Below are 27,191 nucleotides of genomic sequence, written 5' to 3'. Positions count from 1 at the left end.
TAGTATTGCATCATCATCAAAATTATTAGGCAGAGGGTCGTATACATTTTGGATAATTCCTTCAACCGCGTTATCTTCAGTAGTTGGACTCTGTACAGCAGAGCCACCCCCGGTGCGGAACATTTCCTGCCTCACAATGGTTTTTTGTTTTTTTGGCCCTTGTTTTGAGGTTTTTCCAGCATTCTTTTAATTGTTTTGTTGTACGATTTCGTGTCGTTCGTCTGCATTGAATTTAGTGGTTATTGCTGTCCATGCACGTTGTTGCTTCTGCTATCTGTTTTTTTTTTGTCCTCGACAACATCCCTGTGTTCACTTATAATAGAAATAAGTATTTCTCGTTTATATGAGGAATAATTATTACTACGGGCTGTCATAACTGACAAAACCTAACAAAACATGAAAATGTGAAGGGGTGCATGAAATGTCCGCTTCGTGGAACAGCCTGGTTTAGCTGAGCCAGATAATGATTTCGCACGTGAAATAGGATCTGAAATGAATCATGGTTTATTATGATCTCGGTTTAGTTGATCTTGACCGAAGGTTTAAACCTAGCTGTTTTTAGCGGTCAACGAGAAATCGGGCCCGGAGTCAGAGTGGGTGGATCATTATCGGATTAAGTCATGAAGAGTTACGGTTAGTGGGCAGACCTGTCAACCCTCCCGGATTCCGCGGGAGTCTCCCGGTATTTGATCAAATCTCCTTTCCCCTGTGCGGGAGACAGTTTCTCCTTTTAAATGACATTTTTGTAAGTATAAAAAAAAATCGATCCTCTTTTGTCAAAATAACAGAAGGGAAGTAACTCTGCCTTTTTTTCTCATTCGGCAAATGTCGACTACTTTCGGCTTCTGAGAATGTAACAGGCCGAATTGTCCCGACTGTTTAACCTTTGCCGAAGTGAAAATTGTGGGATAGCCTATTTATATTGTTAAAAAAGCACATGGAGTTTATAAAATGACATGTAATTATAATGTTTGTTGTCATCGTAATGGCTACAAAGCGTGTTGCCGCTAATTCAACAGGCTGTGTATTGACATTCAGTGTTGCCATATAAAAAAAAAAAAAACTATCCAATTTAGTTCTAATAACACCTCTGAATTGTAAAATGTCTTCCCACTGGATTACATAATGCAACTATGACGAATCTGAACTGCCAGACTCCGAGTTGACAGCGATACACACGATGCATGTTAAAATCACATGTCACAGCAAGACAACGAAAAGACCAATTAACTGTATAAACATACTTGTGTCAGTTAATTTTGTATGTTTGTGCAGTAAAAATGTTGGTTATAAGGGTACACTTCAAGAAATTATTTTTGTACAATTAAAAAATGTTGTGTTTGACATTGACATAAAGTTACTCACGGAAATGGGTATAATTCCGGTATATTTCACACGATGTCCGTAATGAGGTTTTACTTATGATTAATGAAAATACAATGTTTATTGCATCATTATAATGATTTTAAATAAGTACCACGCCACCGTTCCTCATTATAGTAAAAACTGAATATTAATTTATAAGATTTATATAAATTTGTCTTTGGTACTTAGGTACACTAACCACAAATGATAATGTAACGCAACCTGTAAGGCTGTAAGTGTAATACCGTAAATGTACTAATTAAAATTTTTATTTCTTGTTCATGTTCTTAACATTTTTGGATAATATTTTTTTTTTTTTTAAATATGTATTAAATCATAATAATATTTAAACTTTAAAAAAAAAAAAAAAAAAAAAAAATTAATAATTTTTTTTTTTTTTTAATGCCAAGATCTAAGGTTAAGAAGTATATATGACATTATAAAGTATTCATATAACTTATTGTAATAATGTTTTTTTTTAAATCTTGCGATTTTGGGTTAAATTGTGTGAATTTAAAAATCTCCTGCTTTTTGACAAAATCTCCTGCTTTTTCAACACACACCTCCTGCTTTCTCTTGTCTAAAGGTTGACAGGTCTGTTAGTGGGGATACTGGTCAAGAGTTACTCAACATTTAAAAAACAAATGACCTATTTTTATTTATAAAGTAAAATGCAACCCGTTAATGCCATGTTATTATGACAGTGAAAGGGGTGGGGGTATTGACAAGCATTATGTAATATTAAAAAGGGTAGGGGATAAAAAAAATGCCAAATTTGTAGTTACATAATTACTGAACCACCCATAAATGTCTAAATTTAAGACTAATCACTCGCCCCTTGACAAGTCTATCAATACAGCTTCAGAACAAGCTAACAATTTCAAATTACATTGTATCAAATAAAATATCAACAATAGACAACAGACGGATGTAACAAAATATATTTATTATTAACAATAATATTCAACATTTTAAATATGTATAATACATAGCATATGTACATGTATAAACAAAATGATATCAAATAAAATTTATCACATCAATGATATTCTACATTTTGTACAAACATGTAAACATGTAATGCATATGCATTTTTATAACACATCTAATGATATATGTATTACCGTAATAATGTTCAACATTGTTTGGGGTATATAATATACAGTATAATAATATTATGAAATAGTGTATACATATATATAGTTGAACATTTATAATACTGTTCAAAATTGTCTTTTGAAAAACATAAAACCTTTATAAAACCCCACAGTATTATATTTTAATATTTTGCCATTAAAAATATATCTTCACCCAACTATGGTATGTATGCTACACAAAAACACAGATCCCAAGCCAATCATATATGACCCTATAACAGACCTAATACTTGCAGTGTTCAGGACTCCGCATTAAGTTATAAAATAAAAATGTTAACTATGTTAAATTTGGATAAACTTTCACACACAATTTCAAAATGAATTACAATTCCATTTATAAAAAGAGATACAAATATATATTAAAAAAATAAAATAGCCCCAAAAGTTTTTGTTTGAATGTGTATTTCTAATAATGATAACTTTTTTAAGAGTTGTTTTGTATGCATGTGCCGATTTGTTCAGGATTTTTTGGATGGGGGGGGGGGGGGGGTTACATATATGTTTTGGGTTTTTTATTATTAAATTTTCCTTTCAATATACATGTAAAATCATTTTTAAATGTCACAATAGGCAGTAAAAATGTGTAAGAATATTAATTTTTTGTTTATGTACATGTATTATAAAACTTATCAGAACATTTTGGTGTGCTTGATAACTGAGGAGGGAAAAGGTCACCTGTTAATGCTTTTTGTCAGCAAGTAAAATGTGGGCCAGTCAAGTTAGGGTCGGTCAAGTTAGGCCCAATAAAAGCTCCATATTATGGTTTAAGATGGTCTGCCATTTGTGTCTCCAATTAATGTCACAATAAAATTAGTTTTTTTAATGACATCATATAAAATGTATATTAGCAATATAATGTCCAACAGATGCAAACCTGTCATGCCATCATCATAAACCTTCGACACAGAAGACAAATTTAACAATGTCTTGGCAGGTCATCTCAGAATAAAATTCTTCAAGGCTTCATTGTATTTTATCAAGGCATTCTGTGGTTTTTCCTACAAACTATTTGGCATGATTATACCTGTTCAACAGTTTTCAATCAAAGTGTCGAGTTCTCCCCTGAAAAAAAGAAAGGAAAAAGAGTTAATATGGTAAAAAAAAGTTAATATAAACGATCCCTTGCTGCTAAACAGTAGGACTATAGCCTTTGTGGGACCATGTTAACCTTCCAACTACTAGAGGTGAAATATCTCACCCAATGTCACACTGTATGCTGCATACAGTACATTCACTCTTTCATAGTTTCCACCATTTTGCACACAGCACTGACTAGCAATAATAGAACAACACCTATCGAGACTAATCTTGATAATGGCTACTTTGTTTTTATTTTTGCGCGAGAAATACCTGAAAATATCTGAAAATATCGAGTTAAAAAGTGGTTTTCAATGAGTTAAACCATGAGTATTTTATCCTGACAACAATGATGGAACATTGTGGTAATTTTCAGGAATAATTTGAGGATAAATTTGACCATTTTACCAACAACAAAAATCATATAATATTGGAATATGAAACATAGTTTGTTTCCAAAACATATTCTGGTCAGAAAAACACAATTATTGTGAATAATGGCCATAAATAATGGACATCTGGTCACAAATGTGCATAAGTAAATATGACTTTATTGATTTTTTTGCCTAATTTTAATCGATATTAACTAATCTAAAATATCATAAAAATGAGAAAACACATCAAAATACAAATGTAGTATTTGCCAATTCACATATATGAGGATTACTTTATGTACATTGTATATATAAAAATTTAAAGAGAAAATGTACAGTTATTATTCTGGAGTTTGAAAATAGCAGAGTCTGTCTTCTGAATAGATTGTGAGTGGTTAAGCCACTGTACTAGAGACTGGTTAGTACTAAGTTTTCATCCTGGTACCGGCTCTTACCCAAAGTGAGTTATAAAGGCTCAACAGGGAGGGGTACGGATACTTCACTCACTTCTCTCTCACTACAATTAACAATCAATCATTTAATGCACTGTCCAGGACAGATAGCCCAAACAAATTACTGTAAAACATGAAATCAGTGCAAGTATAAACTAATGCGAGAGCAAAACCCAACCAGAAATAAGAGTTTTAATTAATGCGAGGACTGTAACCAACATTTTGTTTTTTATAGTTGGCGTAATACATACAATTTCCAGTGCAATCGTAACAACAGTTAAAAAGTGGATATTTTACCATAATAAGAACAAAATGAAACGAGAAAGTCAATTAGCATTTTTACAGAGTTTGTAGCTTACAGGTGAGAGATTTATACAACTACAAATGTATTATGCAAGCATAGTTTGGAGTACGTGCAGTTTGTACCAGCTGGATGCATAGGAGAGCTTTGATAAATGGATTAGTCACCACGATGAATATAAAATCATGCTAAAACACCTGGTATGGGATCTAAATGGGTTAGAACCATCAGTAAATACTGTATATAGATTACCGTATGTGAAACAGGTTTGGATGAAAGCCAGTCCTTTGGAGGAACAAAAGAACTTGTTCTTTACAAAGCTAACCTTACCGTTGTGACTAACTGGCTTCTTAATGATACCAAGTGAAATAAAACTTTAACTGATCACATGGTCATGGTTTTATTTTTACTGTATAAATATATTTTTTTACAAACATAAATGCATTGTGAAATTAATATGCCTGTTAATACTATTACACATTAATTTCTCTCGCTCATTAATTTCATGTTTTACAGTATGCATTATCATCATTGATTTAAGATAATTGTTTGCATTTTTATTCCATCTTGCAAATGATGATCTCAAACCTTCACTGAAAGGTAATTTTAACTCTAATCAATTGGCCTAGATGTTTCAAATGACGAGAAACATTTGCAACCACTGGGCCACTTAACAACTGAAGAGTTCAGGTGCAAAACACGATATAAACCATTTTCTTTCTAGTTTTTAGTATAAGCCATTATTGTATGTCAGTAAGTGCTAATCGTAAGCCCACTGTTTTGCTGCAAAACGTGATTGATCCTTATGAAATTGTATTGGGTAAATCCCGGGTTTAAAAAAAAAAAATCACTTTTACTGAAAATGAAAAATGGATATATCGCGTTTTGTGCCTAAACTCTTCAATGGTTAATTGGGCATCATCACATCATAGTTAGACAGTCACTTGAGACGTTGGTCTTAAAGTGCAAGTCACTAAAAAGAAGAAGCTTGTTTTGTTTAATGACCCCACTAAAGCACATTGATTAATAAATCATCTGTTATTGGATGTCAAACATATGGTCATTTTGACAATCAGAGAGAGGAAACCTGCTGTATTTTTCCATTAATTAGTAGCAAGGGATCTAACACATACTTGTTAACACATATATGTGCAATAACAATTTAAAGATATATGACTGGCTGCTCCTAAGTGATGACCAGGTAACCAATGCCATACCATTCAATTCAAAAAAGTGTGGTTAAACTCAAGGGCCGTAAATAGTTTTAGTTGAAAAAGGCGTTTAGATTTATTTTAAAACAGGTTTTTTCAGGATATGTAAGAAATAAATTAATACTTCAATTATGTCAGTTAAATATTAGTTATCTTACAACTCATTGTTTATAAAGGTATCCAACTCGTTTTCGCTCTTTAGATACGTTTTATAACAACTTGTTGTACGATAAATGTTATCTGATGGCCCGTCATGTTGTATTCTCTATATAGGAAAGCATTAGACAAGTCCAACATTATTCTTGCAAGTACTAGGCTCAACCATAGCAGCTACATGCATCCACTCCACTTCAAATAGTTTTCATGTTCAGTTAATAATATATTTAAAAAAAAAAAAAAAAAAAAAAATCTAGTTTTTTCTTTTGACTTTCTATAGCTGTTGTATAACTTACTAGTCTTTCAGACATCTCCTTGATCCTTTGCTTCAAAAGTTCCCTTCTAATTTGGAAGTCGGTATTGTACCAGTCCCGAAAACTGATTGTACTGGATTGATTGAAATCATCCTGTAATGATCAAAGTGACTCAAATTAATAAATTTCTGTTAGTAGAGACATGACAGGAAACACATGGTAATGATCATAAAAAAAATGTTTCATGCATGTGCAGTGTATATGAGATTGAATTTTTTTTAATACAAATATCTGTCAAAAAATATTTGAGAGTGGTATAAGGAAGTAATGTAGTAGAGTTGGTATAAAGTGCTCCTACTGGAAATAGCTAGTGAGAATTTCCCTATTAGCTCAGTTGGTAGAGCACTGGACAAAAACTGTCATTAAAAAGACATTAAGCAAAGAGATCTTAGCAAAATGTCATCTACCAGGTCTGCATGTAATAAGTTTGTATAAAGTATATGACTGTCCAAAGAATAACACCCCAGTGCATAAAGAATCAAAAACTCAATAACTCTTTTAAAATATCATTGAAATATATAACGACAAATGAGAACTTTTTGATTGTTAGGATTTGTACTGATTTCCATTTGATTTTCTTGCTTACATCCAAATAAGTTTCAACCATGCTATCCGAGCCATCTGTCCGGGGACAGTGTGTTAGTGGTTAATGGTTAATGAGAGAGAAGTTGAGAGTGCTGACTTTACACCGCTGCACTGAGTTGTTAAAACTAGCCCTGGGCAAGAGCCGGTAATGGAATGTAAACTCAGTACCCACCAGCCATAAGACTGATTGATGGCTTAACCACTATGACAGCTCTAGAGTAACCAAGTAAAGTCTGTTTGATACATACCCTTCCTTTGAACGCAGATGGGCCCTGGGTTGGCTGCTTCAAGTTTGGGTCTGATGGCTCCATTTTTGTAATTAACACCTGGTTGTTCGATGGCCTCCTTTCAACAGTTAACACCTGGTTATTCGTTGACCTCCTTTCAACAGTTAACACCTGGTTGTTTGATGGCCTCTTTTCAACAGTTAACACCTGGTTGTTCGATGGCCTCCTTTCAACAGTTAATACCTGGTTATTCGATGACCTCCTTTCAACAGTTAACACCTGGTTATTCGATGACCTCCTTTCAACAGTTAACACTTGGTTGTTCGATGATTTCGTGTCTGGAATTAGCACAGGTTTTGGGTACAATGGTCTGCTTTCCTGAGTTGACTGCCTGTAATAGTCAGAGTTTAGTGATCCACTTTCCAGGTTAGGCTCCCACCAAGTTCGTCTTTCCTACATTAGTAAATTTAAAAACAAAATGCTTTAGTTTTGGAATCAAATATGAGTCGAGATGACTATCAAAAATGATCAGAACATACATTAAACAAGCATCATGTAATTTGCATGAGCATCCCAGGAAACGTTTTCTTCAGTATCATGTCGAGATTGGCTATGCAAATTTCAGAATTTCACAATTCTAAAATATTAAATAGTAACTGTTACTAATCAATATTTTAAAAACACTATGTTCCTTAGATATATATACACATGTATATATAGCTGCATGACCATGACAATATCCCAATAACAACTGGGTATAGAGATAAACAATGAACAAATATTTATATAACAAAAACATTAATGCCCATCACCACGAAGAAACACAAATGTCAGACAAAAAAATCGAGAAAAAGTTTCATGAAAGAGGAAGCACAGAAAGAGGTTTCAGGTAGTGATAAAACACAGAATTCTGGAGTTTTCTACAGGGTTTATATAGCCAAGGAAGGGATAAACAGTTTGTTTTGGACCAACTACTGATGATACTGTATACCCAAGAGTATATAAAATTTCTAACTTTTCAAGATCTCATATTCCAAAATATCTTAACTATTTTAGTTATATTCATGCATCTCTGTAACAGCCTCATTTAGGCACTATTCTGGCAATATTTCTCTTTTGTATGACAGTGTATGAAAACACAACTCTGGTCTATGCTTTTCCATGACATTTCACAAGAAGGCAGGATATCAATTCAAGACTTTTCCAGACCTAAATATTTGATTTAAAAAAAAAAATTCCATACTTTTCAGGCTTTCCACACTGCATAAGAACCCTGTTCTAAACTCTATGGGACCTACATGAACGATGGCATCTAAATGATTCCGAAGACTGGCATATCACAGGAAGAAAACAATAATGTGGATCACCTAGATTCTGAATGGTGCAATAATAAAAATAATCTCCAGACTGAAAAGTCAGTTTGTTTTGTTTAACGATACCACTTGAGCACATTGATTTATTAATCATCGGCTATTGAATATGTCAAACATTTGGTAATTGAGACATATAGTCTTAGAGAGGAAACCGGCTACATTTTTCCATTAATTGCAAGGGATCTTTTATATGCACCATCCCAGACAGGACAGCACATACCATGGCCTTTGATATACCAGTCGTGGTGTGCTGGCTGGAAAGAGGAGAAATAGCCCAATGGGCTGACCGATGGAGATCGATCCTACACGGACTGCACATCAGGCGAGTGATGCAGCTTCAACTAAATAAAGCTGCCATGATGACAACCGTCACCTGCGTCCTCCGAAAGGGTTGATCTCCGCCTGAAACCACCGACAGCATGTACTGATGCTCTTCCGACAGTCGTCTCAGGTCGGATTCCAGCAGCTCCGCGCGTTTCTTATAGTGGTCCATTTGGCTCTTCATCTGCAATGCCGCCTCGGACGTATACATACTCCATGCTTCAACAGATGATTTGTTCTGTTAAAGAGATTAAATACCGGTATCATTATAAGAAACCCATTTTGTTTTAAAATTTGGCTGAAATTCAGTACAACGTTTCTGAAACATGCATGTATTAAATGATCCAACTTGACATGCTGGATGATCCAAACTGATTCAACTAACAGAACCAGTTCCCAAAATTCAAATCATCTTGCAACAGCAACTTAATACTATCAAGCATTCTGAGAGTACTGCTATAGCAATACATGTCCCCTACCGGGCTCAACAAATGTTTATATCTCCCAAGGTCAAAGGCCATAACTCTGTCAAAAATGGGTAAATTGTCATAAAAGTCAAACCTGGGCCCTGTTCCACGAGACGACCTCAGCCTTTAGATTACCTTGAGTGCGTAGCTACCGTATACACTTAAGACGATCTTAGCCCTTAGATTACCTTGAGTGCATAGCTACCTTATACACTTAAGACGACCTCAGCCCTTAGATCACCTTGAGTGCATAGCTACCTTATACACTTAAGACGACCTCAGCGCTAAGATCACCTTGAGTGCATAGCTACCTTATACACTTAAGACGACCTTAGCCCTTAGATTACCTTGAGTGCATAGCTACCTTATACACTTAAGACGACCTCAGCGCTAAGATCACCTTGAGTGCATAGCTACCTTATACACTTAAGACGATCTTATCCCTTAGATCACCTTGAGTGCATAGCTACCGTATACACTTAAGACGACCTTAGCCCTTAGATCACCTTGAGTGCATAGCTACCTTATACACTTAAGACGACCTTAGCCCTTAGATCACCTTGAGTGCATAGCTACCTTATACACTTAAGACGACCTTAGCGCTAAGATCACCTTGAGTGCATAACTACCTTATACACTTAAGACGATCTTAGCGCTAAGATCACCTTGAGTGCATAGCTAAATTTAAACATCTCCATCTATTGGTTTGATTTCCCAAAAAAATCACTGTAGCCTACAAATTTAAAGAACTAACTAATCACAACTACAGGAGAAAAAAGACTAATATTTTCAAAGTTAAACATTTTTTTTTTTTAATATTTCCTTATAAGCGTGTAGAGTCTACGCCAGAACAAATTTCAGAACTATGCATCAAGACTCTAGAAGTGTACAGACCATAACATTTTCAAGGTTAATAAAATTAATAAAAATTCACTTAAGACGATCTTTAATTAATAAAAATTCAGAATCTGTGGATATTTTTCGAGAGAATCACTGTACCAAATTTTAGACCCGATCAAATCAAATCTCTAGATAGACTCTGAAATTTTTCAAACTGAGTTTGAATTAAAAAAGATTTTTTTTTGAAAATTAAAAATATATCTTAGTTTGTGGAGCTTTTCACAAAGGTTAGGAAAAGATAAAGAGTGTAAAGAAAAGGGTTGTTTTGGGGGTTTTAAAAAAAATATTTATTATCCCCAGATCAAGCAGATAATGTCAAGGTTGGGGAGCCTTGAATCATTGCTGTACAATGATGATACATGTTCAATCATGATTCCAGTTGATACAATAATTTATTTCATTTTAAAATATATATATGTCTGTTGTTCTGCTATAATGAAAGTGAAGTGCATCACAATATATTTTTTCCTTACTAGATTAATTTGGTAGTGAATATACGTATTACCATTATTTAATCAGATAATACTGAATATAATAAAATAAATTATTTATCATTTGTGATTTAACTTATTTTAAATCAACAAACTAGATAAAGTTTCTATTAAAAATTGTTTTAATTGCGATGCTTTGCATGTTTGTGGTTTTATAGTATTTTCTAATATAAATGCTCTCTATCTACATACAAAAAAAAAAAAAATCTACAACAAAACTGAACTACAAAAAAAATAATAATATTTATATATATGAATTCAGACACTAGTTGGTTTTGATCTGGGGGTGGGGGGGGGGGGGGGGGGGGGAGAAAGAAAGAAAAAAGTAGGGGGAGGAAGAGAGATGAAATATAGAAGTAGAAACAAAATCACTTGTAGTGCGCTATCAATTCCAAACAAGTCGAAAGAGAAAATTAATTATTTAAGACATAAAAGTGTTAGTTGAAAAAAAGAAGTTATTTCTCCGATTCTTAAATGAAGAGATCGAACCATTTTTCCCAATGTATATTAAATTTGTCGTATTCACGATTTTTAATATAAATATATTTTTCGATTTGAAATTTGTTTTTCAGGATATGTTCGATAGCATTTATATGTAAATCTTTGTGAAGTATTTTCATATCATAAATATAATATTTTATATTGAATATTAACCAGTGTAAAGAAAAGTTGATGGACAGAAGGTGGTCACCACATTAATCAGTATAATGCATTCAGTCATTGTTATGTGCTTCCGTAACACAAGGATCCACATGAATACCTTGTATATTTTTGTAAAAACAACATGGGCATCTGATTGACACCAGACCTGTCAACCTTTAGTCAAGAGAAAGCAGGAGGTGTGTGTTGAAAAAGCAGGAGATTTTTTAAATTCACACAATTTAACCCAAAATCGCAAGATTTAAAAAAAACAGTATTACAATAAGTTATATGAATACTATATAATGTCATATATACTTGTTAACCTTAGATCTTGGCATTTTTTTTTAAGTTTAAATATTATTATGATTTAATACATATTTAAAAAAAAAAAAAAATATGTTATCCCAAAATGTTAAGAACATGAACAAGAAATAAAAAAATTAATTAGTACATCTACGGTATTACACTTACAGCCTTACAGGTTGCGTTACATTATCATTTGTGGTTAGTGTACCTAAGTAGGCTACCAAAGACAAGTTTATATAAATTAATATTCAATTTTTACTATAATGAGGAACGGTGGCGTGGTACTTATTTAAAATCATTATAATGATGCAATAAACATTGTATTTTCATTAATCATAAGTAAAACGTCATTACGGACATCGTGTGAAATATACCAGAATTATACCCTTTTCCATGAGTAACTTTATGTCAATGTCAAACACAACATTTTTTAATTGTACAAAAATAATTTCATGAAGTGTACCCTTATAACCAACATTTTACTGCACAAACATACAAAATTAACTGACACAAGTATGTTTATACAGTTAATTGGTCTTTTCGTTGTCTTGCTGTGACATGTTATTTTAACATGCATCGTCACGATCGTGTGTATCGCTGTCAACTCGGGAGTCTGGCAGTTCAGATTCGTCATAGTTGCATTATGTAATCCAGTGGGAAGACATTTTACAATTCAGAGGTGTTATTAGAACTAAATTGGATAGTTTTATATATGGCAACACTGAATGTCAATACACAGCCATTTGAATTAGCGGTAACACGCTTCGTAGTCATTACGATGACAACAAACATTATAATAACACATCATTTTATAAACTCCATGTGCTTTTTGAACAATATAAATAGGCTATCCCACAATTCTCACTTCGGCAAAGGTTAAACAGTCGGGACAATTCGGTTTGTTACATTTTCAGAAACCGAAAGTAGTCGACATTTTCCAAATGAGAAAAAAAGGCAGAGTTACTTCCCTTATGTTATTTTGACAAAAGAGGATCGATTTTTTTTTATGCTTACAAAAATGCCATTTAAAAGGAGAAATTGTCCTCCCGCACAGGTGAAAGGAGATTTGATCAAATACCGGGAGACTCCCGCGGAATCCGGATGGGTTGACAGGTCTGTTGACACAGATGGAGTACTGGCTTCGGTGGCACAATCGTTAAGCCATCGGACTACAGGCTGGTAGGTACAGGATTCGCAGCTGAGTACCGGCTCCAACCCAAAGCGAGTTCTTAAGGGCTCAATGGGTAGCTGCAAGGCCACTATACCCTCTTCTCTCTCACTAGCCACTTACCAACTAACTAACCCACTGTCCTGGACAGACAGTCCAGATAGCTACGGTGTGTGCTCAGGACAGTGCATGTGCTTGAACTTTAATTGGATACCAACAATGAAAATCACCAAATATTGGGACATGAATCATAGTTTGTTTTTAAACAAATTCTGGTCAGAAAACCACTGTTATTGGGAATAATGGACATAAATACTGAAAAGCTGGCCACAAATGCCCATAAGTAAACGCAACTTTTTCGAATTTTTGCCTAAATTTAATCAACATTAACTGATCTAAAATTTCATACAAATCATAAAAACCCACAAAAATAATACTTACCAATTCAAATATGAACTTTATTTTATGTATTTATAAAACATTTAAGTGAATATCTGTAAGTAAAAATTATAAACTTGTACCCACTCAACGTGGTTTTTGTCAAAAATTAATCCAGTAGTCTGAAGGTTAACATCCCACAAAATAAGACCAACAGATATATTATAGAGTATGGATGTTAAATATTACAAACCATCTGTTTCTCAGCTTTAATGTCTGTAAGCATTTGATTCAACCTCAAATAAGCATCAAGGATGGCCTCATTTGTCTCTGCTTCTTTAATACAATGCAACTTTTTCCCCATATTTTCAGCGGTGGTGGCCAATTTTCTCACTCTGTGTTCAAAAAGTAAAATGTTATGGGTTAAAGTTTAATAATAATATTAAAAAAAGTATAAAAATTACAGAAAATACACAACTGAAGAAAACACCAAGTGGATGGTGTAAATAAAACAGGCTGCTGTGTAGGAATTTATGCAGGGAGGACTCCAAACAAAGCCGAGCAAAGTTTCTAGGGGGTCGAGTCAAGTTTCCCCAGAAAATACATTTTAAAAAGGAGAAACTTCACTTAAGCAGAAGGTGGTTCTGACTCCCAAAATCCACCCCTTGGACACATGTGTGTAAAATCACCTGAGATACTATATTTTGCAGATTAGTTTTGACCCGTGAAAAAGAGACACTGAGTTTGGTTAATATCTACAAAACCTGCAACACATCTGGATAAAGTTACAACAGAGTCTTTGAAGTTGAAATGTGGAAATACCCTTAAAAAGTAGACTTAGAACTAGTCTTCTTAATCGTTACTTCTGAGAGAGGCATGCTTTTGAAAAATATGAAAAATGCATTTTGTGGTACAGGTGTCTTAGAATCACCAGGATGAACAGAAACACTTCAGATGTACGGAAATGGATAATCAAAACAACAAAATCTAAGTAATGTCTGATCCCAATCATTAAAAAGGGCTCTAATAGTGAAAAATATGTCGTAGTGTTTAAACACTAGGGTCTGTGAGTTTAAGCATTTAAAGCATAATTGGGGCGGTGGTAAAGTGCTCGATCGATGCACAGTTGGTGTGGGATCGATCTTCGTCGGTGGCCCCATTTGGCTATTTCTCTTTCCAGCCAGTGCTCCACAACTGGTGTAACAGAGGCTGTGGTATGTACTATCTTGTCTGTGGGATGGTGCATATAAAAGATCTCTTGCTGCTAATCAAAAAGAGTAGTCCATGAAGTGGCGACAGCGGGTTTCCTCTCTCTATATCTGTGTGGTCCCTAATCATATGTCTGACACCATATAACCATAAATAAAATGTGTTGAGTGCATCGTTAAATAAAACATTTCCTTCCTTCATAAGTACATGTAACTCTATATGGACTTGTATTCATCTTGTGTTCATTATAGGTATTGTGATTTTCATTTTACTCAGACTTTATGTAAAAAAAGATAAATAAAAAAATAGTCAATGCTACATTTGAGTGTGCCAGCATGTACTGATCATCTTGACAAGCTCATGACTATCCAAAATGCATTACTCACGGAAAAAGGTTCTTGTGCATCAGTGAAATATCAGAAATATTTACATTTTAAAATAAATCAAAACCTTTTGTTTGCCGTATGTGTATTATTTATCTGTTAAAACTATGATCGACTAGTCCTGTCTTCTGAACCTAAAGTAAAGTCTACACCAAGCTTGGTGTGTCATCGATGACGTAACAGGACAACGTATTGCTGAACAGTCTTAGTTGTATTTTGTGATCACGTAGCAGGTTACGTAATTCTTCCACTAACTGGTCTCAATTCAGAGAGCCTCGGTGGCGTCGTTGTTAGGCCATCGGTCTACAGGCTGGTAGGTACTGGGTTCGGGATCCCAGTTGAGGCATGGGATTTTTAATCCAGATACCGACTCCAAACCCTGAGTGAGTGCTCCGCAAGACTCAATGGGTAGGTGTAAACCACTTGCACTGACCAGTGATCCATAACTGGTTCAACAAAGGCCATGGTTTGTGCTATCCTGCCTGTGGGAAGCCCAAATAAAAGATCCCTTGCTGCTAATCGGAAAGAGTAGCCCATGAAGTGGCGACAGCGGGTTTCCTCTCAAAATCTGTGTGGTCCTTAACCCTATGTCTGACGCCATATAACCGTAAATAAAATGTGTTGAGTGCGTCGTTAAATAAAACATTTCTTTCTTGTCTTTCTTTCAATTCAGGGATGTCTCGTGATGTCAGACTTGATGTTTCCAAATGATTCTGTGTACTAGCCTGATATAGGCATTTTGTAAACGTGACATCACACGTAGGTTCCCTAAATACAGAAGATCTCTAGTACACCTAATTGTTGATAACATCTCTGCAGCCACTGTATGGTGTTCAGATGAACACTGTAATGAACACCAAAATGTCTAGCAACAATGTATTGTGCCATTCCAACTTCAAGCATACTAATTGCTTGAAGACGTTAATTTTCCGAGAGGTGTGACATCAAGTTGACAACAATCAGATACCAACCAAACTGATTTTCTGAGTGATGAGAAGCCATACAATCGTTTTGTGGACCAATGATATGGATAATGACGTCAAACAGGAAATGCGCATAAAGTAAGCTATGCGTATAAAGCTTGAATAGCATGTGCAATTGACAGAACACCTCTGGAATATCGAAGGGAATGATTACCCAATAATTTTGTGAAATTTTCATGACCAGATTTCAAATAAATTCTGTATCCATTCATTTGGTGCACAGTAACCTTTTCCCTCAAGTATATATATAAAACAGTATTAGTATTCTGTATCCATTCATTTGGTGCACAGTAACCTTTTTCCTCAAGTATATATATAAAACAGTATTAGTATTCTGTATCCATTCATTTGGTGCACAGTAACCTTTTCCCTCAAGTATATATATAAAACAGTATTAGTATTCTGTATCCATTCATTTGGTGCACAGTAACCTTTTCCCTCAAGTATATATATAAAACAGTATTAGTATTCTGTATCCATTCATTTGGTGCACAGTAACCTTTTCCCTCAAGTATATATATAAAACAGTATTAGTATTCTGTATCCATTCATTTGGTGCACAGTAACCTTTTCCCTCAAGTATATATATAAAACAGTATTAGTATTCTGTATCCATTCATTTGGTGCACAGTAACCTTTTTCCTCAAGTATATATATAAAACAGTATTAGTATTCTGTATCCATTCATTTGGTGCACAGTAACCTTTTCCCTCAAGTATATATATAAAACAGTAGTAGTATTTTTCTTGCTGTGGACAACATCTTATTTTCAGAGCACAAAGGTAAATAAGGATAGCATAAATAAGAACGGCATAAATAAGAACGGCATAAAATGGCACTTTCTGTCAATGCCGTGATAAAATATGAACCTTGGTGTAGTGGACCAGGGTTTCACAAAATTAATTACTCTTATTACTGTATGATTTTCTTAACCCAAACCCTAAACTTAATCCATTTTCATTTAAGGGGATGCCCCTCATACTCCCTGTTGACTGTGGTTGCATTCAATTCCATAGCACCATACCCAAAAATTTCTTTCTGGGGCAGAAACACTGATGGATGGAGTAGGTGAGAGGGTGGATGCTAATGAATGAGTAACTGTTTAACAAGACCCCACCACAAATATTACATCAGCTGTTGGATGTCAAACAAAGATATGTGATGCCCAAATCTATATAAAATTAAAATTATTAAAATTAAGACAAAGTTGAAATTAAGTTAATGGGGAGCCAATGCCTTATCTTAAGAGTTGGGGAGCCAGACCAGTGTTAATTCCCTGCCTCCCTCCACTTTTAAGACCTATATATGACTACATTGTCAACGCAGGTATAGATGCATGCAGATATGATTATGTTGTTTTAAATAATGACTCACTGATCTTTTAGCTTCCTAATTTCATCTCGGTCATGTGTGGTTTCATTCTGTATGAAAGACAAATGTAAAATATGTCTCGCACATTATGTTTCTGACTGTAACAAACATCGTCAATACACAGACAAAGACTACATGTATGTCCTATTTCCAGCTGGGTATGCTGGTTATGTAAGTCAAGTATTGAAATAAGTTGAACACTTTGAACTGTTTGGGTTATCAGGTGGTTATCACGTGTCAGTAAAGTTGAGAATGCATGGCATTTAACTGTTGTTAACAAAATCTTATTGAACAAAAAATAACATTGCATGAACTTTGATCAAATGTTATATCCAAATACATGTACAAGATAAATGTACAGCGATATAAATTAATAACACAGTATCAGTGTGTCTATGGAGCACTTCAATAGTAAATTAAAGCAAGCATTGTGAAAATACGGCTAAAGCAATACATGTCCCCTACCAGGCTCAACAAATGTTCTTATCTCCTAAATTCAAGGGCCATTGCAGAAAATCGTTCGAAAAAAACATTTTTGTATCTCCTAATTTCAAGGGCCATAACTGAGAAATGGATAAATCACCATGAAAGTCAAACTTGATCTGTAATATAGTACATGATAAAGCTATACACAAAATTACAGCTCAATATCTTGAAGCATTGAGGAAAAAAATGAAAAAAAGAGTTTGTATCTCCAAAGTTCATGGGCAATGACCCTGTCAAATGTGGCTAAATCACCATGAAAATCAAACTTGATCTGTAACAGTATATGATAAAGCTATACATTAAATTGCAGCTCATTGGGTAAGAACACACTTAGTGACACTATGCCTATTTTGATGCCCGACAGACAGACTGACTGACTGACTGACTGACTGACAAAAGGACAGAGATGAAACCCATAGTCCTCTCCAGTTGGATAGGTAAGGAATTAATAATGGGATTGGCAAATTGTAAACTTGAATATTATAAGAGTACTATATTTTGTTTCACACATGCATGTAATTTTTTTACATTTATTTATTATAAATATAATCAGAAGTTGTGATTTCGATTTTGAAGAGGTCAAGCCAAACAGCTCAAGATATTGGTGAGTCAGTACAAAACAAAATGTATGACCACATTTGGGGATGGCTATAGTAGGTGTCAAATAATTAAAATTACTAATTAACATTTTATATTTAAGTATTTAGCAAAGTTCAAGCTGTCTTTAATGTTTTTTAGGGTTTTTGTTTCCTTTTTGTTTGGCAATTTAATTTTTTCCAATATATTTTTACAACATAGTTTCAAGCAAAAGTTGGCAAGCTACTAATAGTTTGTGTTTATTAACCAGCTGAAAGCCTCATTTATTTACCAGTTGTGTCTTCACTTGATTCTCGTTCATTGTATTCAGATACTGCACGTCTTCCTTCAACATGTTTATGACCTCTGAACACTGTGTGACACCATCCTGACACCTCATCAACTGAAACACAGGCACAAACACAATTAGTTAGTTTACTCTCATACGCACCTAGAGAATACTTACACGTGAGCGACCATTAGATACACCATCAACTTAAAAACAGTCAGAAACACAATCAATTAGTTTACTCTCATAGGCACTTAGAGAGTACTTTATATGTGAGTGACCATTAGATATACCATCAACTGAAAAATACAGTCACAAACACAATCAATTAGTTTACTCTTATAGTCACCTAGAGAATACTTTATATGTGAGTGACCATTAGATATACTATCAACTGAAAACCACAGTCACAAACACAATCAATTAGTTTACTCTTATAGTCACCTAGAGAGTACTTTATATGTGAGTGACCATTAGATATACTATCAACTGAAAACCACAGTCACAAACACAATCAATTAGTTTACTCTTATAGTCACCTAGAGAATACTTTATATGTGAGTGACCATTAGATATACTATCAACTGAAAACCACAGTCACAAACACAATCAATTAGTTTACTCTTATAGTCACCTAGAGAATACTTTATATGTGAATGGCCATTAGATATACCATCAACTGAAAAACACAGTCACAAACACAATCAATTAGTTTACTCTTATAGTCACCTAGAGAATACTTTATATGTGAATGGCCATTAGATATACCATCAACTGAAAAACACAGTCACAAACACAATCAATTAGTTTACTCTTATAGTCACCTAGAGAATACTTTATATGTGAATGGCCATTAGATATACTATCAACTGAAAACCACAGTCACAAACACAATCAATTAGTTTACTCTTATAGTCACCTAGAGAATACTTTATATGTGAATGGCCATTAGATATACCATCAACTGAAAAACACAGTCACCAACACAATTAATCAGTTTACTCTCATAGGCACCTGGAGAATACTCTATACATGAGTGACCATTAGATATACTATCAACTGAAAACCACAGTCACAAACACAATCAATTAGTTTACTCTTATAGTCACCTAGAGAATACTTTATATGTGAATGGCCATTAGATATACCATCAACTGAAAAACACAGTCACAAACACAATCAATTAGTTTACTCTTATAGTCACCTAGAGAATACTTTATATGTGAATGGCCATTAGATATACCATCAACTGAAAAACACAGTCACAAACACAATCAATTAGTTTACTCTTATAGTCACCTAGAGAATACTTTATATGTGAATGGCCATTAGATATACTATCAACTGAAAACCACAGTCACAAACACAATCAATTAGTTTACTCTTATAGTCACCTAGAGAATACTTTATATGTGAATGGCCATTAGATATACCATCAACTGAAAAACACAGTCACCAACACAATTAATCAGTTTACTCTCATAGGCACCTGGAGAATACTCTATACATGAGTGACCATTAGATATACTATCAACTGAAAACCACAGTCACAAACACAATCAATTAGTTTACTCTTATAGTCACCTAGAGAATACTTTATATGTGAATGGCCATTAGATATACCATCAACTGAAAAACACAGTCACCAACACAATTAATCAGTTTACTCTCATAGGCACCTGGAGAATACTCTATACATGAGTGACCATTAGATATACTATCAACTGAAAACCACAGTCACAAACACAATCAATTAGTTTACTATCATAGGCACTAGGCTCCATATTCATAAACGTACTTAAGTGAATGTATGATACTTATCTATGTACTTTAAGTATATATTTGGGTATCATACATTGACTTAAGTATGTTTATGAATACGGAGCCTGGAGAATACTTTATACATGAGTGGCCATTAGATATACCATCAACTGATCTAACCAAAACAAAATTTATTACATTGAAGAAGTGGATAGTCCATAGCACTCTAAGCTAATGTACATGTATGACAGGATTTCAACAAAACATATTGTGTGAAGTAGTATTGACATAATCTCAAAAAGCAATCACATCCAACAACAAATACCTACCTCTGTTCCGACTGAGGTAAAACGGTCATCTGCTTGAATCAATGTATTCTTTGTTTCCTGCAGAAAAAAACAATGAAGAAAGAAAAACAAAAAACAAGAGAGAACAAATTATGTCTTTTAAAACCCACCATTCCTCAGGTGAGCACTGTATCAATCAGTGACATCCCAGCTAACTCAGAAAACTACACATACTCAAATACTTTGTATTAATATGTTTTACACAGCTCTAGCTACATAAATAGGCTGGGGTGGGATTGTTTTCTTACAATGACTAGTAGTCATATATTGTACATTATTTCTTTTGTGCTTTGATAAAACCTATAAGTATCTGAGCACACACAAAGTCATATTTAAAGTTTTAAAACACTCATCCCATAAATTAGTCTTATCCAACTGTGGTACCCCCCCCACCCCCCCGTCCCCCTGCACCCAAATCCTTGCTCTTTTAGAATCTATGATGGTAAATAGCCAATCAAAATGTTTCTATAATATATATATATATATTTTTTCAACTGAAAACTTAATTTGTTTTAAAAATAAAAATTTGGACCATACCTCTGCCATACTGATCTTCGTAACATTCTGGGGTTTGGTTTGGCATAAGGATTTTTCACTCTGAAATGGAACAACCAGAATTAGGCTGTGAATAGGTATGCAGTGGAGAATGCACCACAACTGGTATATCAAAGGCCATGGTATGTGCTATTCTGTCTGTGGGATGGTGCATATAATAGATCCCTTGCTACTAATGGAAAAATGTAGTGGGTTTCCTCTCTAAGACTATATGTCAAAATTACCAAATGTTTGACATTCAACAGCCGGTGATTAATAAATCAATGTGCTCTAGTGGTGTCATTATACAAAACAAACTATAATTTTTCATTAAGGGTTTAAACACAATTGCCAAATTAACCACAATGTAGGTAATATTTTAATGAAAAGAAAAATTGTTTAAAAAGGAAAAACAGTCTTAATCCTTTTAGCCAGTAAATTGTCAGAAGTGGATGACTGGTATTAACTATGCACATAGATAGGTAATCTATGATTTCTCATTTAGTTTTAAACAATCTTTGTTGTATTCCATCTAAGTTTATAAGGCTTAATTCTTATGCTCGAACGGTGAAGCTTATGGACCGAAAGTTCAGTCAGTTGTTGGTTTGAATCCCCGACTTGAATGCACAAAAAGTTCAAATTGGAGTAGCTGTTCACAGCTGTAGATTCTTGAAACATAATCTATGGTAGAACAATAGTTTGATGCCAAAAAGTAAAGTAAAATAGAGAGGAAACCCGCTACATTTTTGCATTAGATCTTTATTATGTACCATCCCAGACAGGATAGCACATACCATGACCTTTGATATATCAGTCATGGTGTTTGATGTTATAGGAATGGATTAATTACTATGAGGCATGTCTGGCAGTTGTTTGCTAAATCAGGTAAAACCTGGTACGAGGTAATTCCATAACTGGATATTGTCTGGATGCAGAAATAAAAATTATCTTGGGGGTATGGGGGTGGTGTGTGTGTGTGTGTGTGTGTGTGTGTGTGAATCCAAAAAACTATATGTGGGACAGACAGACAAACACAAGGACGGATATGTAACCTATGGTTCCCTCCAGTTGGGACCAGTAGGGGACTAAAAATGTATGCTAATACATTTTGCATCATTCATGCCAAGCCTCATATTGCAAAATTTATATGCATGCACTATTTTATAGGTTAGAGTGTGCTTAAAATACCAATGGATATTCACAAAATTTACACATAATGAACATGCTACAGCAATGGAAGGAAAGGAAATGTTTGATTTAACAATGCACTAAACATATTTTATTTACGGTTATATGGCGTCGGACATATGGTTAAGGACCATGCAGATACTGAGATGAGGAAACCCACTGTCACCACTTCATGGACTACTCTTTTCAATTAGCAGCAAGGGATCTTTTATATGCACTATCCCATAGACAGGATAGTACATACCACGGCCTTTATTAAACCAGTTGTGGAGCACTGGCTGGAACAAGAAATAGTCCAATGGGCCCACCGACGGGAATCGATCCTAGATCCTAGAACGCTGTACCACTGAGCTACGTCCCACCCCGTGTTACAGTAAAGTTGCATATTCATGAAAATGCACACCTGGCAATATCAAACCTCTTTATAGTAAGCCTATAATGGTGTTTTAAATGTTTGCAAAACAGTTTTTGTGGCAGCTATTCTGAAGAAAAAAAAAAGAATCCATGTGACTCTACTACTAGTTGGTCAACTGCCATACGACATTGCCTTCATATTTCTTCAGATATCAGAACAACATACAGGAAAGGATATCTACAGACAAACCAAAATCCATCAACTAATGCCAGGCTCAAACTACGAACTGCCAGCACAAAGTTGGCCAACTTTCTGCTCTCACGACTTCTACGACTATCCAGTTGCTAGTCTGAGTGCTGTTACAACTTGATTCTCGTTGTATAACCCTTTGGTTGTTAATCCGAGCGCACCTGTTGTAAGTCGAGAATTGGGAAAATTACAATGCAACCGTCAAGTTGGCCAACTTTGTGCTGGCAGTTGGTATTCTGACCCCAGAAAATGGGACAGTCTGCAAAGCAGTCACAACAAATATGTCGACTAAGGGTTAAATCCACACACCAAATGTGAGGGTTTGGATGTTTAAGTTGTAGCTAATTTGTACGTCAAAAATGTTCTTAAAATTTAAAAAAAGTAATTACTAATATATGTGTCATGTCATCATAGCCGTCAGACTGGCAGAAGTGGTCCCGGATTTCATCAAGCAGGCTCCAGTTTTCATTTGGTAAAGCATGCGCTAAATAACTAATGCTAGACATCGATGAGCTTCTAGTCATTTTACGATTCCGATCATTAATGCTAGACACTGATATGTCTAGTCTCACTGTAAAGAAAGAAAACATATGTTAATAAAACATACTTTCTCACAATGTCTCATTGTCTAAGGGCTATTATGTGGTAAACAAAATTATTAATTTTTGTTTCTTAAATTTAGATTGCACATACTTTCATCTATTCATTATGGAGAAATCATGTACATGTATCCTACATGGAAGTCTGAGGATACATAATAGTGTTTGTATTCATACTGCTATGGATGGTAGCTGGTAAACATTTTGTTACATATACAAACTTGGAGATGGGTGGAGAGGCAGATGATGTACTACAAGTGTTGGAGAAGTGTTTGAAAACATTAAGCAGTTAATGTGTACATTTATATCTTAACCAAATGAATACAAATATGAGACACTTACTACTTAGACTGCGATCAACTCTACCATATTCCTAGAAAAACAAAAGGAAGAGAGAAAATGAAAAAAAGAAGGAAAAATCTAGTGTTTATAAAATAACGTACAGCAATAACAAAAATCCAATATAATGTTTTTTCTCAATATGCAACTGTGCATTAACAGGTCTTGCAATTCAGATCATCGATCTTGCAATGGCAATTTAGTACAAATAAGAACAAAATATATTCCCAATAATTATAAAAATGCTGTTGCATTCATTTTGCCTTAGCTTTTTGCGGAAGCACCATTTTATTGCCATCACAAATTATTAGGGCTGCATTAATAATACATTTGAACGAAAATTCCTAAAATATCAAATCAGTGAATGTTGGGAGTTACATGTATGTCTGTCATCATTAAATTAAACTGAATGATACTATGCAAAAAAAAAAAATCCAATTTCAAAACATTTCAAACTCATAACCACCTAGAAGTCACATATGGTCTGATTTGTTTTTATTATGTACCCTTAAATTATTTTCTGGCAGAAAGCCTGTAGGTGGATATCAGTGATGGGAGATGTTTTTGATTGTATACCAGTACAAAGAGAATAACTAGTTAATGATGTAGTATATTGGCTTTATCCTGTGACAGTAAGAATGGGAATTTCCAATTGGACCTGAACTAGTCATTAACTAGTTATTATTTTTATCCAGCAGTCTAGTAAAATTACAGGGAAAAGCTCTTATTTCAACTACATTATATGATGACCTAGATGTCAAACGTTTATGACTTCGCCTTATCCGGTCATCATAATCAGCCAATAGAAACAGTGGTTGTAGAATAAAAGTATCTTTGCCCTTCAATACCTCACGTACACCTTAGCAGTAAACTAAACTATATTACCATTTGAATATATATAACATGCAGAGTTCAATCAAAAGAAAACATGCAAACAATGGGGCTGGTGGAAATGGCTCACCTTTTGACGAAAGGTTGACTATTTATTTAATATTTTTTGTTATCTTTTATACCAATACATAGCTAAAGCAAAATAATACTATAATTAGACACAAACTTCATCAGTTGAATACACGTCAGAACTGGCAGGTCTTCTGGGTTGGGTTTTTCTGCTGTGATGGTCCTTGTTCTTTTTTCTACTGCTGTGCTGTTTTTTTCTACTTTTGTGATACTCTGTGCTGCTATCACGTTTAGAGCCACCTTTTATCTGGTCACTGTCTTGGCGTTCATCTGCGGATATGGTCCTGAATCTAGTGGTGTTGTCTTCATAAGACTTGAATTCCTTCCTCCACTCTAAAAACAGTAGGTCGTCGCTCACAGTGTCATCTTCAGTCATAAAGTTTGGAGATATCGGTTGATTTGACGTCCTTAGCAAACAAACAAACATGCAAGCAAACAAATTAAAAAAACCCAACCAGGAACCAGGGAACAGGAAACATTTTGTTTTCAAAATCTTGATTAGCAATATTTCTAGTCATTAGCATTAATTAGCAACTACTGTTTAATGTTTTAAAATTGTGTAGCAATGTTGTAGTGAATCGCGACATGATACTGAACAAAATGTTCTAGGAGTAATACATGTAATAATAAATCTAGATATCAGCATCATGGTGAAGACAGCAATTTAACAAGTTCCAATAAAACAATATACATGTATATTTAAAATAAAATTTAAAACCCCCCGAAAAAAAAAAACTTCTTAAGCTTGTTATTTCAGAGATGAAAATGGTGTTAGACAAAACTGCAGTAGTAGGAGGTTATCATGATAGAATCAGCCATTGATGCAAGTAGGTCTAAGAAATCTCAAGACACCCTCAATGCCTTACTCCTCACTAACATCTGTGGCAAATTATTATGAAAGACAACATAAAACACGAAGGCCCTATATATTTAACCAAACAATAATTAGGCATAATTAAAGTATAAAGTTTCTTTTGTTTAACAACACCACTAGAGCACATTGATTTATTAATCATCGGCTATTGGATGTCAAACATTTGGTACAGGTAATTTTGACATTTAGTCTTAGAGGAAACCAGCTACATTTTGTCATTAGTATCATGGGATCTTTTATATGCACCATCCAACAGACATACCACAACCTTTGATATACCAGTCATGGTGGGGTCCGACTATTTACCCCAAGACACCCCAAGATACCCCAAGACACCCCAAAACACCACCAAGACTCCATAAATATGTTTTAAAATGAATTAAAATGTAATATTTTATAAAATATTTAGTGGAAAATGACGTAAAAGAATTAATTTTAAGCCTAAATGACAGCCGATTGCCAAGGGAGATAATCAACTATTTACCCCAAGACACCGCAATCTGTGTGTGTGTGTGTGTCCGTGTCTGTATATATATATATATATATATATATATATATATATATATGTGTGTGTGTGTAAACAAACAGCAAGAAAACGTGTACCTCTTTTAAAAATAAAGAATTATATACATTTTAATGCCTGGGGAGTATATGGTGTATCGTGTATGTTTTTGAAAGTATCGTGTGTGTCTTGGGGTAAATAGGTGGTGTCGGGGGTAAATAGTTGATTATCTCCCTTAGCTATTAGTTGTCATTAAGGCTTAAAATTAATTCTTTTCCTTCATTTTCCACTAAATATTTTATAAAATAGTACATTTTAATTCATTTAAAAAAAAAATTATGGTGTCTTGTGGTATTTTGGTGGTGTCTTGGTGGTGTTTTGGGGTATCTTGGGGTGTCTTGGGGTAAATAGTCAGACTGGTCATGATGCACTGGCTGGAACGAGAAATAGCCCAATGGGCCCACCGACGGGGATCGATCCTAGACCGACAGTGCATCAAGCGAATACTTTACCACTGGACTACGTCCCTCCCCTTAGGCATAATTAGTCAATTAATAAACCTAGGAATAACAACATTCTATATGGACTAATGAAGTATGTAGGCCTACACATTTTTAAGGACGTTAGATTTGAAATCTTGAATGTGAGAGCGTGATTTTGTACCGAAAAACCGTCAGCAAAAACGTGAGAGTTGTCATCGAGTGACAGGTCGGCATTAAAACATCAATACCAATATTTTAAATATATATATATAATGCTTGATGATACCTAGTGTTAAGCCTTTTCTTTGGCATAGGGCTGATAGGCAATTTGTTCGGTTGTGGATTTGGCCTTGCAACACAACAACACAATATATTCATTATTATTGTTGTTTCAGTTGCGTTGTGGACAACGCTAAACACATTCAACGTTCAACATCCG

General features: G+C 34.4%; 1 protein-coding gene and 1 long non-coding RNA gene across 2 annotated transcripts; one reads left to right on the top strand and one right to left on the bottom strand.

The window, feature by feature from the left end:
- LOC121379896 lies at positions 1–8,633 on the top strand. The gene is made up of 2 exons (XR_005958857.1): positions 1–633; positions 8,470–8,633. It is a non-coding gene; the product is annotated as an uncharacterized LOC121379896 (long non-coding RNA).
- On the bottom strand, positions 2,293–27,191 carry LOC121379895. The gene is made up of 13 exons (XM_041508566.1): positions 27,039–27,191; positions 24,992–25,301; positions 23,938–23,968; positions 23,386–23,567; positions 21,208–21,267; positions 20,653–20,709; positions 18,566–18,676; positions 17,215–17,261; positions 13,519–13,660; positions 8,966–9,151; positions 7,241–7,672; positions 6,390–6,500; positions 2,293–3,584 (listed from the first exon to the last, which is right to left on the bottom strand). Exons 1-13 carry the CDS (start codon positions 27,128–27,130, stop codon positions 3,561–3,563), a joined length of 1,785 nt encoding a protein of 594 aa, XP_041364500.1. The 5' UTR covers positions 27,131–27,191; the 3' UTR covers positions 2,293–3,560.

Source organism: Gigantopelta aegis, chromosome 8 (assembly GCF_016097555.1).
Source record: "Gigantopelta aegis isolate Gae_Host chromosome 8, Gae_host_genome, whole genome shotgun sequence".
Taxonomy (NCBI): domain Eukaryota; kingdom Metazoa; phylum Mollusca; class Gastropoda; order Neomphalida; family Peltospiridae; genus Gigantopelta; species Gigantopelta aegis.
The sequence above is the reverse complement of the archived record's forward strand: the minus strand, read 5'-3'. Positions and strand labels throughout refer to the sequence as shown.

Coding starts and splice junctions, on each gene's coding strand:
- LOC121379895 (XM_041508566.1), bottom strand. CDS start 27,130: ATGAATATATTGTGTTGTTGTGTTGCAAGGCCAAATCCACAACCGAAC. Junction 20,710..21,207: donor CGAAGATCAGTATGGCAGAG/GTATGGTCCAAA, acceptor TTTTTTCTGCAG/GAAACAAAGAATACATTGAT. Junction 17,262..18,565: donor ATCAAGTGAAGACACAACTG/GTAAATAAATGA, acceptor TCTTTCATACAG/AATGAAACCACACATGACCG.